The 12,535-nt window shown below is 43.5% G+C and overlaps 1 protein-coding gene across 2 annotated transcripts in view; it reads left to right on the top strand.

The window, feature by feature from the left end:
* The first annotated feature begins 4,129 nt into the window (after window positions 1-4,129).
* Window positions 4,130-12,535, top strand: part of NUP85 (nucleoporin 85kDa) — a 43,218-nt gene continuing 34,812 nt past the window's right edge. For both annotated transcript variants that reach the window (XM_015410741.1, XM_015410740.1), the window contains exons 1-4: window positions 4,130-4,213; window positions 7,168-7,261; window positions 8,580-8,742; window positions 9,783-9,853. In XM_015410741.1, the coding sequence (XP_015266227.1) occupies window positions 4,181-4,213; window positions 7,168-7,261; window positions 8,580-8,742; window positions 9,783-9,853 (361 nt within the window). In that variant the 5' untranslated portion in view covers window positions 4,130-4,180. The remainder of the gene's footprint in view (window positions 4,214-7,167; window positions 7,262-8,579; window positions 8,743-9,782; window positions 9,854-12,535) is intronic.

Below are 12,535 nucleotides of genomic sequence, written 5' to 3'. Positions count from 1 at the left end.
AGTTCCTCATTACATAAAGGTAAAGGTTCCCTTGCTCCAAAGCCAGTTGAATCCGACTCTAGGGTTGCGGTGTTCATCTCCGTTTCAAAGCCGAAGAGCCAGCGCTGTCCGAAGACGTTTCCGTGGCCATGTGGCCGGCATGACTAAACACCAAGGCGCAAGGAACGCTGTTACCTTCCTACTGAAGTGGTACCTATTTATCTACTTGCAATTTCTTGCTTTCGAACTGCTAGGTTGGCATTACATAACCAACATACAAAAATATAACATCATCAAGCTACCACAAATAAACCCATTCTTCAACATGCCTCAAATGTGGCACTGGGGACCATATCACTCTATTACCATATGAATGCAGTGACCATATGAATGCAGTGACCATATCACTCCTGTCTTGTTCCATTTACACTGGCTCCCAGTTTGCTTCTGGGCTCAGTTCAGGGTGTCAGTATTGATCTTTAAATGCCTACACGGCTTGGGGCCAGTTTGCCTTAAAGACTGCCTATTTCCATATGAATCTATTCCTGTAATCTTCCCGAGTTGCTGCCATATGTGGCTAGATGGGTGGCAACCCGGGAAATGGTCACGGTGCCAAAACCTTGGAACTCCCTCCCCAGTGAGATATGTCTGTCTCCCTCTATTGTTGTATTCCACCAGTGGGTGGAGACTTTTTTGTTTGGTTTGGTGCTCCTTCACTAACCCTTATTAGCTGTTTGTGTGGTTATAATAGTTTATATGTTTTACTAGTTTTAAAGTTTTTTTAATATAAACACTGTTTTACTGTTCAAGATGTTCGCCGCCTTGGGGATCTGAGTTGGGTAGGAAGGCAGCATAGAAATGTTTTAAATAATCACAACAGCAGCCCTCCATCTTTATTTGTAAACCTCCATCTTTATGGTTATGGGAAAGATCTCTTTGATGGTTAACCCTGCAGATTCAGATTCTAAGTTATCTCATTTTTTGGACATGTGGATGCCTCTTATTTCTTATTTGGTGGGAATGGAATGTCATAAAGGTGGGGAGATCCCCTCAAAATATAGATTCCTTTTTGTTAAATCTATATCTCCTGTAATAGTGTATTGTATGTTATTTGTTCGGTTTAATGAGCAAAAATAAATCTATTTTAAAAAGTGTCAGGTATTAACAATATGGTAAATTTCTTCTTTGCAGGTGAAGAAACTGTCCATGGGAGGGGGGGTCTGGGAGACCCAGGTTCAGACCCCCCCCCTCCTCCTGAGCCAGGCCTCTGTCATCTGGATCACTCAGGGCCAGTTACTTAGCCTGGCCCACCTCACAGGGTTGTTGTTGTTGGTGCTGGGGATCAGCCGGCGGAGGGGGGAGTCTGGTATGCCTCCTCAAGATCCTCAGAGGTAGGACAGAGGAAGAGAGAAAACAAAGAGCAAGAGACGGATCGCAACCAGTGTTCCCTCTAAGCTGAGTTAGTGTGAGCTAGCTCACAGTTTTTTAGCCTCCAGCTCACGCGTTTCTCTCTTAGCTCAGGAAGGATGGTTCCAGAGCAAACTAATTCATGCAGCAGTCAAATCGCTGGCTCACAACTTTAATGCCAGTAGCTCACAAGGTAGAATTTTTGCTCACAAGACTCCACAGCTTAGAGGGAGCATTGATCGTAACTATCCTCAGCTGCTCAGACTTGGCACTGGGGGAGGGGGCCTGCTAAAAAACTACCTTATTTACTTGTAAGCAAGATGACTAATCTAAAAGTGCTGTATATACAAAAAGTAATTTGTATGGAAATGTAAGGTATTTCCCCCTTTTATGATATCCTTGGGGAAAAAGTCATCTTGCATATTATTAAATACATTTATTGGGGCGCTTTTGGGGGGTTCCCCAGTAAATCAATTGCTTTCACTGCTAGGAATCAATTGCTTTTGTTTGTATTTTGAATAAAAATAATATCGTTAATTGGGTTTGCCTGTGTCCTTTATAAAGTTTATATCTCTGATACCTGGCATTATTTTATGGCACATGTGGCCTGTCCTGACAAAGTGACATTTATGTCAGATCTGGCCCACGTAACAGATGAGTTCGACACTGTACTTGATGTTGTTAGGTTCAGATGTTGTGTTTTCTGGGTGTATGTGGCAGCAAAGTTGGCATCTGGATTTATTGCAAGTTCTGGCACCAGTGTCTATGTTACAAGTTAGATATTGTATTATTGTGGGTGAGGAGTTGTTTAAGATTGGCGGGCTGTCTGTGGGCAAGAAAAGGTTTCCCCACCCAGTACTTGTGAAAGAGAACAGTCATTATCCAGTACAGGTTAATAGTAGCTGATGATGCATTGAGCTGTTTTGAGTTAAGAGCTGTATGTGACCACTAGTGGTGTTCTATTATTTTCTCTTTTGGGCCTGTCTTCCAGGCTCGTAGCCAGGATTTCTTTTGTCAGGGGACATTTAAATTTCTTTGGGGGACACCTAATTGATTTAATAAAAGTTAGTTGAATTAAGTGCCCCGCCACTTTTCACCCAGCCGCACACAATCTCCTCCCCCCCAGTCACTCTGTAGGCAGGGCAGGCGGGAAGCGAAAGCAGTGGAGGAGTGCGTCAGTGCACTCGCCCGCTTGGAGAGCACCCAGCCAGCCACCTGCTGCTCTCCCTTTTACAGCAGCCGGGTGGGGAAGGAAGGCAGTTCCTGCTCTCCTCCAGCCTCCTCTGCTCACTCTTGGCCTGGCCCAGCCCGGCTTGTGGGGAGAAGGGGAAGGCCTCCTCAGATACACCTGATGCCCCCCCACACACACACGGCAGCTTGGGCTGTACTCCCTCAGTGCCCTGTCCTTTTCTCAAGGCTGCCTCACTGGAAATGTGAGAGGAGAAATAACGGCAAGAGGAGGAGAAGGCCTCACAGGTTGGTGGTCATGTCAGGGGGGGGGGGGGGAGAAAAAGTTGCTGACAGCCCAGCCATGGATGGGACTGAGGAGCCAAAGCTGCTCCTGATGCCGCTGCCAATGATTCTCTACCAGGAAGAAGAGGAAGAAGAAGAAGAGGAGGAGGAGATTGGATTTATACCCCGCCCTTCACTACCCAAAGGTGTCTCAGAGCGGCTTACAAACTCCTTTCCCTTCCCCTCCCCACAACAGACACCCTGTGAGGTAGGTGGGGCTGAGAGAACTCTGACAGAAACTGCTCTTTTTCAAGAACAGCTCTTATCAGAACTATGGCTTGCCCAAGGTCATCCAGCCAGGTGCAAGTGGAGGAGTGGGGAATCAAATCAGGTTCTCCCAGATTAGAGTCCCTGCACTTAACCACTACACCAAACTGGCTTTGGTACTGAAAGTCTTATTTATATATGACCCAACCACATACAGAAACCATGTGAGATTTGTGTCTGAACAAAGATGTTTAATTTAGGACTCCCAGGTCTGCTGGACCAGATTACAGATGATGCACTAGTGGTGAGCGATTTCAGTGAGTCTCTGCAGTTATTATATGTATATTATTGAAGGACAGATATTCAATTCTTCCAGATAAAATCTGTTTTATATTCCAAACCATCTTGCTTTTTAAGCCACTAGCTCTTTCCCATTCTTTCTTGCGTCCTCGCCCTCTTGTCTCCAGACGTTGTCAGTTTTCATACGTTTCTGGCTCCTAAGATCTGGGGTAGAGAGTCCAACATAAAAAACTATTCACCAAACGACAAAAATAGTTGAGAGGAGACAACGATCTTCTTTTTCTGACCACTTACCAAAACCAACAAATCAAAACAAAAACCTAATGAAGTGACTTGCCAGCAGCATCCTATATTGCTGGCTCCCCCCCCCCCCCCGTGCTTATGTCCTTTCCCGCCTTGTCAACTTAGTTTCTTTCATGGGGGCCTTCCTTAGACTTCGTCGTGGTGCTTTCACGGAGTGCCTGTCTCTACGGCACATCCCAAACGCCTCGGACTCGAGCCCTTTCCAACGCTGCCTATTCTTGTCCCCCCCATTTGGAAGACAGTGAGCCAGACGCAGTAGCGGAGCTTGGATTTCATGAGTCTGAAGAACAGGCATTGAAGCATTCAGGCAGTGTGGGACGAGCCCCAAAGACGGGAAGGAAGCCTGTGAATGCGTAAGGGCACGGGGGTCCTTCTCTGAGTGCGCGCGACTGTGTGAGAGGCATGGTCATTGGCTGGGAAGCTTGAAGCAAGGAAGGAGCGTGGCCCGGGAGTTCCGCTTGGGCTAAGCGACATGGAGGAGCTGGATGTGGAGCCGCCGCTCACTGTGGGTTGCTCTTCACTTCTTTGGGGACAGACGCTGGTGGCACTGGGGGAACGGCAGCTAGAAGAGAGCAGTGGAGAAGAAATAGAAGGGGAGGGCGGGTTGCGGGGGGGGGAAGGGAAGCTGGACTGAAGGGCAGCGAGGTTCGAAGGTTTGTCTGTATGAAGCTGAACGATAAATCCCCACGACAGCTTATGAACAAGGAAATTCAGTACGATGTTAGACCAGACAAGTTGATCTCTTGCTACCCGCAACGCTTTTAATGGAGACAGTAGTGAAATATGTGAGATTTTGAGTTCCTTGGAACTCTGCCTTAGAGTGGATAGAGGGAACAAAAAAAAAAGTTTCTGGAAGTGGAAATGGTTGTCTTGTCTTAAGCCAGGATAGTATAAGTCTAGCTTAACTGAGGCATTTCTGTACTGCTCTGTGGGGGATTGGTGGAGTTCTGCCTGAACATAAAAATCACAGAATATAGTCGTGCTAAAATTTATTTAAAAATTTATAATAAAAGATATCTGCATAGCCTCAGCCAGAGTTTTTCTGCTCTGGCACCGGCCTGGTGGAATGCTCTCCCAAGTGAGATCCTGGCCCTGAGGGTCTTAAGGCAGTTCTGCAGGGCCTGCAAAACAGAGCTGTTCCACCAGGCCTATGGTTGAGGCTGCAGTAGCCATCTGGACTAGCCTCCCCCTCCCCCTTCCTGCCCGTTTGTCCTGCTCTTCGGTATTATTTTGGCTGCTATCTGATACTGATATTAGACATTGTTCTTAAATGTTAATTTGTATTGTTTTAAATGTTTTATTGTTGTTATTGTTACCTGCCCCTGAGCCTGCTTGCAGGGGAGGGAGGGCTAGAAATCAAATAAATTAAATGTACAAATGTACAGCATCTTCCCCATCTTCTTGCCTGTTGTCAGCTAAAAGTCTTTCAATGAGAGCAGTAGTGATGATAAATGGAGGGGGGTAGCTTTCTTAGCCCTTCCCTCTGCTGGTGACAGTTGGTGGTTTTCTTATTGATTGACTGATCAGTTGGATTTGTGAATTGCCCAATCCCTGTGAGCACAAGGCTCTGAGCAATGTACAGCAGTTAAAAACAGTGTTAAAATCAATAAAATCTGTATATCAGTTACAGAATCTCGATGGCGTCAACATTTCTTCTTGATCCACTCCAGACTATGTTGCCGTTTCACGGGTAGGGTGATGAGGGGACCAGAGCAAAACGATGGTGGAAAGGAGAAGGGTGCCAGCTATGCAGCTGCACTGATGAAAAATGGGCAGTTTTTGGTTTATGATTGAACCTTGCCGCACTAGATCTCATAGAGAAAAGGATGTTGGGTATGAACATGTTAAAGCAAACTCCCAGATATTACCTTGGCAGTCAGTTTTACCCTCCCCATTTAAATAGCTATCATAATTCTCTATGCCCCAGTGGTATTGTGACTACAGATATGTTGCATATAAAATAGGTGACATCCACGCATGAAATTTTGGTTCTCAGATAATAGATACTTGTGTGAAGAAGAAGGAACATTGCTCATTATTTTATGGATCAGTTTTACATATATTCCATATTCAAGTCATTTATTATTGTACGTGTATTATTTAAGTGCCTTTCTTACTGAATCTCAAGATGCATTACACAGTGTAGGTCAAATAGAGTCAACAGGATGGGAAATCTGATAAACAAATCCAGCAAGATTTGGATTGCAAAAATCTGCAGATGGAGCTGAGACAAACCTGAAGCAAAGCATAAGCATTAACACGGCATGTTAAACGACCCAGAAGTTACATAATAGGATCATACTTACATCAGCAGACATAGTAGTGTAGTCAACAGTCCCTATCCCTTCATTAATCTATCAAGTCAGTATTGTCTCCTCAGGCTGGCCGTGTCTCTCCATGGTCTCAGGCTGAGGTCTTTCACATTATCTGACCTGATCCTTTTAGTTGGGGATGCCAGGGAGAACCAGAGACCTTCTGTATACCAGGCAGGTGCTCTGCCACTAAAACATTTTGTTACAGTACAGACCTGTTACCTGTGTAAAAGGGCTCTCTTGAATAGATCAGTTTTGTATGGCTTGCAGAAAACCAGGGGTGTGGAAGCTTTCCTGACCTCCTCAGGCAGGCCATTCCATAAGGTGGGAGCCACCACAGAGTAGGCACATGTACAGCAGTTGTTGATTTTGCCCATTTTACAAGGTGGGCACCTGCAGGAGGCCCTACTGTGATGAGTAAAGCAGTCCTGGTGGAACATAGGAGGGGATGTTGTCCTACAGATATGAGGGATCAAGGTAACGAAGGGCTTTGTATGTGATAGTCAATACCTTGCATTGAGCCCAGTAACTGATGGGCAGTCAGTGGAGGGACTGGATAAAGGGAGTATATACATGCTCCACTTAGCTTCTGATAATAACCAAACAGTGGCATTCTGCACCAACTGGCATTACAAAGTTGACTTCCAAGAGGAGATCTCTATTGAATGCATTATGGTGGTCTAGTCTCAGTGTTACTGTGGTGTGGATCCAGGTGGCCAGATTGGCTGTGCCAAGATTAGAATGAGTTGGAAGAAAGTGTTTTTGCAGCTGCATTATCAGTGCATATAGGATAATATTTTTCTAGTTGTCTGGCAGAGTGGAATGAAAGTGAGAACATGTTACTCTTCACAGTCTCATACAGAAAGCCCTTTAAAAATCGAGTAAATAGCAAGTTATGAATGAGAACTACAGCTGTCTTACTCCACTAGAGATTTGACAGTAACAACAGGAGATATATGCTCCAGTGCTTGACAGATGGAAGAAGACAGAGATGATTTTATGGTGGAATGGAGAAGGAATGGTTCTGTTTACTTATTCTATATTTTGTGATGAATCCTGGTCTCATTTTAATTTATTACAAAGTGTACTTAAAAGCTAAACCTCTTTAAGTAGTATTGCTATGTTTCCTCTCCAATTTGTCATACAGCTGATTCCAGAACTGAACTCTGAGCAGAAGCAAATATGTTTTGAGTGGGGACCTGTTGAGATGCTGGTGTGTAACACAGTGTATAAAAAACCAGGTTAGCAATGTTTGTCATTAATATACATTTGTGATGAACTTATAGTAGTGAGTGTATTGAACTAAGATAGAACACTAATGTACCATTAAGCTGTTGTAGGTCTCAATTATTTGTGAAGGTTTCATTTGTGACCCTTTTAGTCTTAAAAGGGCTAGGTTAGTGGTCACAGGATTTCAGATGCCCCATTCAAAGGCTGACCACACTGAAACACATAATGTTAACTGAAGGGTGGGAGAAACAATAAGGTCAGACTGGGAGCCTTAATGAACAGTATGAACAAAAATTATAATGGCAGTCACAAATGTAGGGCAAAAAGAGAAGAAAGTCTTCTAGCAACTTTTCCTTACAGTCACTGAGAAGCTGCAGTTTCTGAGGACTGACTGCTCACTACCTCCTCTGCTAACTGCCTTTTCCCATCTCCACAGCCTGTTTCCCCCAGGAACTTTTTCTTTAGAAATTCTCCACACCCTTAGGAGGAAAGCACCTCAGCCTCTTCTCTGGCTGCTTATCCCCCTTGAAGGTCACCCCCACTCTGTTCCTTGCCCTGTTGCCAAGGAACCACTCACCCAGCCTCTATGTAGGAAGCACTTCTCTCTAGAGCAGGGGTCGCTGACCTTTTTGAGCCTGTGGGCACGTTTGGCATTCTGACATGGCATGATGGGCGCAGCAACAAAATGGCTGCCACGGGAGCTGGACCCAGCCACAAGATGATTGCCACAGCTTAACCTCAATAACACAGTATAGATCCTTGTGTTGTGGTGTCAGCTACTGCCAAAGCAACACTCCCAGAAATCTGCACAGGCAATCAGAAGCCTTGCTGGGCAAAAGCCCTACCTGGCCCCACCCACTTTCCAAAAACACTTGGTGAGCATCGGAAAAGGTGTTGGCGGGTGCCATGGGCACCATGTTGGGGACCCCTGCTCTGGAGTGCAGCGTTGTCAGGCCAGGCCCACTCTGCAGGTGAAAGCATGTAACACACTTTTTAATAGTAAATAAATATTTTTATAAGGTTTACCCATTCATTTTATTTGCTGCCCTGAACTTCAGAGCACATGGGTATCTGTAAAAACTCTCGTACGACTCTGTTTACTTCACGAGTCTGCATGTTTTCGTTATCCTGGATTGTCAAGACTTAGTTACATCTAGAACTTGATGGGGTTTTGTTTATTTCTGGATGTAGTTAGTATCCTAATTCAGATTGGTTACAATAAGAGTATTATATAACTGAGTTGCTTGGGTTTTGTCAGTTGCCTATCACTATTCATATTAAGTGTGATAGTGTATTTTTATATTAAACCTTCCCCTTGGTTTGTTTCAGAGCAGAAAGAGGAAAGGCCGGGCTGCCCTTTTATTTATGTTGTTCGCAAAGATCAAGATGTATACTCTCACACATTGCGGAAACTTTTCAATGAATCACATGGGATCTTTGTCGGGCTGCAGAAGGATGAGAAAGAAAAGGTTGGGAAGTCAAGGACAGCACAGTAAGTGAACTAAAGGGGCTCAACAATGTGAAAGCATCTAGACATCATTTGGAATCTATAGTGATTTATTAATTAAACCAGTAGCTCTGCAAATGCAATGCCAAATCATGGCTTGGCATTATTTGCACCCTACCCCGTCAACTTCCATCCTTCTCTTTGGTGCTACAATTCCCTTTCACCCTCCCTTTCTCTTTTGAGACCAACTGTAGCTTGTTGTTACATCCAAACTGGCAAACCACCTTCAATCCTTGTTTCAAGAGCAAACACAAACCACTTTATCAGTTCAGCTGTAATAACAAATTTGATTTGTTTCAAAATAGGAAGAGAATCATAGTGCAAGGAAGGTGTGTGCAAGAATGAGGCCATGTAATGCCAGGCAATGGCTTGGTGCTGCATGTGAATTAAGCCAGTAGGGACTTTTATTTGATTTGGATTTTTAAAAAAAATTGCCTTAGCCTCTTGTATTTCTGTCACAAAATGTGGTGGTAGATTTAAATTTTTTTTTTACATAACGTAGGATTGAAATACACATATAATGCTTGTGACAACTGAGAGGAAGGTACCTCTATCTATGCATGTGGGTTTTTACTTTTTTTGTTTTTGTACTAGATATCATAAGATCTCTATTACACATAAGCCCTACTAGGAAATATCTTCTCCTATACAATAAGTAATTCTGATAAACTATGGACCAAGATCGACGTCTGCAAACTAGAAGATATTATTTGGATGCAACATCACCATTGCCCCAAGGAAATATGGAATAATCCTTTCTTAACTTTGTTTTATTATTGTAAACATAATTTATTGTAAACTTCATTTATCAATGAATGTACTGACTGCTACTTTTTCTTATACATTATCATATTCGGCAGAGTTGAGTTTTGTTTGCTTGAAACTGTTAACTGAAAGTTGTTGATTGTGTATCTGAAGTGTCCTGTGACCAAGTGAAAATTACTTCTTGATTTGACCTGTGAAAAATCTGTATAAATGAAATAATTTTTTAAAGAATTATAAACATTTTATTTTTCTTTTGACAGATTGGTTCGAGTGAGCAAGAGCTACCGTTCAGTCATAAGAGCCTGTATGGAAGATTCACACCAGATGGCTGGTAAGTTACCCTAATTACTTGAAAGGAAAACTGATCCCCCCCTCCCCCCCACGTACGCTGTCAAGACAAAGAAGGTGGATCATCTTAGATTGACATGAGTTACTGTTAAGTATAGTAAGAAACATTTGTATGTAATCTTTTTATGGAAATTGTTTTACATTCAGGACTGTCTTCCTTTCGGGTAAATACAGTATTCTGCACTAGCGATATGAAACAGGCGGGGCTTGTTCCCATAATAGAATGTTTTAAGGGCAACCTGAATGGTTCTACAATCGAACGGTCATCCACAGTCCCATTTCTGAATGTTAATTCAACTTTTAAATAAGAGCATAAGAAGAAACCTGCTGAATCAGGCCAGTGGTCCTTCTGGTCCAGCATCCTTTCTCACACAGTGGCCAGCTAATAACTATGGAGGGCCATCAACAGGGCATGGAGGCCAAGGCCTTCCCCTGATGTTGCCTCCTGGCAGTGGTGTACCTAGTGTATTTGACACACAAAATTGGTCATTTAAAAAAATATATTTTTGCTCAAGGGAAAAAAGGTGGGATACAGAAGGGAAGAAGGGGAGGGGAAAAGTATAGAATGATCAAGTTTGTTAAATATTATGAATTGTTACATACAACAAGTAAAATCAGATGTATTACCAAATGTATTACATAATTCAAATATAGAAACAAATAATAAAGCATCAATATTACAGGAATATGGGTCAGATTCTCTCTTTAAGGAATAAGCAAGAGCTCTCCTAAAATTAGCAATAATATATTAATTATAAAAGAGACTATATCTTTAACAGTTGAATGGACTTTTATACTAAAAACTTTAATATTGTCTTAATTGTTTATCTACATCTGAATTTTATTCTTACCTAATATTTAAATACTAGTGGAGTACAGAATAAAATATTGAAATTACAGTCAATATCTTCATCACCTTTAATGTGATATTCAAATAATTACAGAACTAAAAAAGAAAAAAGTTAATTATTCCCATAGTATGAGTAATAAGCTTGCCATTTCTGCTGAAATTCATTCAATGGTCTTTTGTTTATATAATTGGTTAATTTTGCCAATGTTGCATACTCGGCTAGTCCCCCCCCCCCAAGATCTCTACTGTAGGACAGTCTTCTGTCTTCCATTTCATTGCAAATATTATTCCAGCAGCTGTCAACATATATCGAAGTAGGTCTGGTGAGGTCTGTATTATCTGGAAGGATTCCCAGTAACATAGTCTCTGGTTCCATCGGGAATTTAGTTTTTAAAATATCTTGAATTTTTCATGTATGTTTTTCCAGTATCTTTTCGTCTTGATGCAGGTCCACCACATATGATAAAAGGTGCCATCTTCTGTTTTACATTTCTAGTAAGCCCCTTTGTAATTCTTGTCCATCTTAGCAATATCTTTTGGAGTGACGTACCATCAATAAAACTCCTTGTACTCTTAATGCTTGACTAGCAGTGAATCTAATACCTTTAGTCCAAAGGTGAACTATAAACAATGTAAATAAGACAAATAAATGTCCCACAGATTATTGTTGTTGACAAGCTGTTTGCTTAAGACTCTTCCATGTGGTGCCCTCCGCTTCTGCTGGTACCCCTTAACACCACACACCCACACCCCGATAGAGCGGGTCTTTTTGAATGTGTGTAATTTGGATGCTTGGAGCAAAGAAGCACAGTACTATTGTGGCCAGCTGGCCATGCAGGCTCCCGAAGGGTGCATTCTTTCTCCCAGCCTGCTAATGGGACCAATGAGTCAAGCAAACTCACAAGCCCACAGGATCGGGCTGGGGGGCTGGGGGGCTGGGGCTTGGGAGTGCCTACTCCTTCACCAAACTCCTCTTTGGCCCCCCCCCCCCCCCCCCAGAAGAGCCTGGAACCACTCATGTCTAGCCAGGCCGATGCTGTGCCTGCTTGGCCAAGAGAAAGGTTTGGTCTCAGGGTGCATGATTGCATTCCTCCTTGGTTTGCAGTTTCTAGCCAGAATGGCTCCCAGGCTTCGGCAATCTGGTCACAGATCGTACTGCTAAAGGCAAGAGGCGCCCACTTACTCCATGGCTTCTCAGTGTGTACCGGATGGAGAGAGCACGGGGACTCTGCTCTGCTGCAGAATTTCTTCCTAGGTTTTAAAAGGACATTTAAATCTTGGAGCCATTCTGCATCCCTGAGGGTTTCTTGGCCTTCCTGGCGTAACCAACCAGGTGGCCTGCTGGAGAACTGGAGGGACCATTTGTTGTACCTTCCATCCTCACTCCGCTCATGTGTGTATGTTCTCCAATGGCTCATTTGAGGTGGAGGGAGGAAAAAGGGCTGCCAGATTTCCACTGCCCTCGCCAAATGATACTCCCTGGGTTTTTGTAGTGTTGGTCCAAAGAAACTACCCCCAGTATGGGCCACTTCCCTGCCACTCACTCCCCAGCCTTCCTTCCTTCCCAGTCCCCCCACCCTGTAATTCAGTGTGCAAAAGGAACAACTGGTGGAAGCGATGGATCAACTGGTGCACCGGCTCCCTTGGCCTATTCCGCTGGCCCAGCATAGTGGATTGATCTCTTTAAAATCATAACAGGGCATATTGGAGATTGACTGGGAGAGGAAGTGACACGTGACCCTTTTGGCTCCTGCACCCCAGAGGGGAGAGACACCTTTCAAAATACTACTCCTGTCAACTGCAATGGCTCAGTCT

Source organism: Gekko japonicus, unplaced genomic scaffold (assembly GCF_001447785.1).
Source record: "Gekko japonicus isolate JY-2015 unplaced genomic scaffold, Gekko_japonicus_V1.1 scaffold15, whole genome shotgun sequence".
Taxonomy (NCBI): domain Eukaryota; kingdom Metazoa; phylum Chordata; class Lepidosauria; order Squamata; family Gekkonidae; genus Gekko; species Gekko japonicus.
The sequence above is the reverse complement of the archived record's forward strand: the minus strand, read 5'-3'. Positions and strand labels throughout refer to the sequence as shown.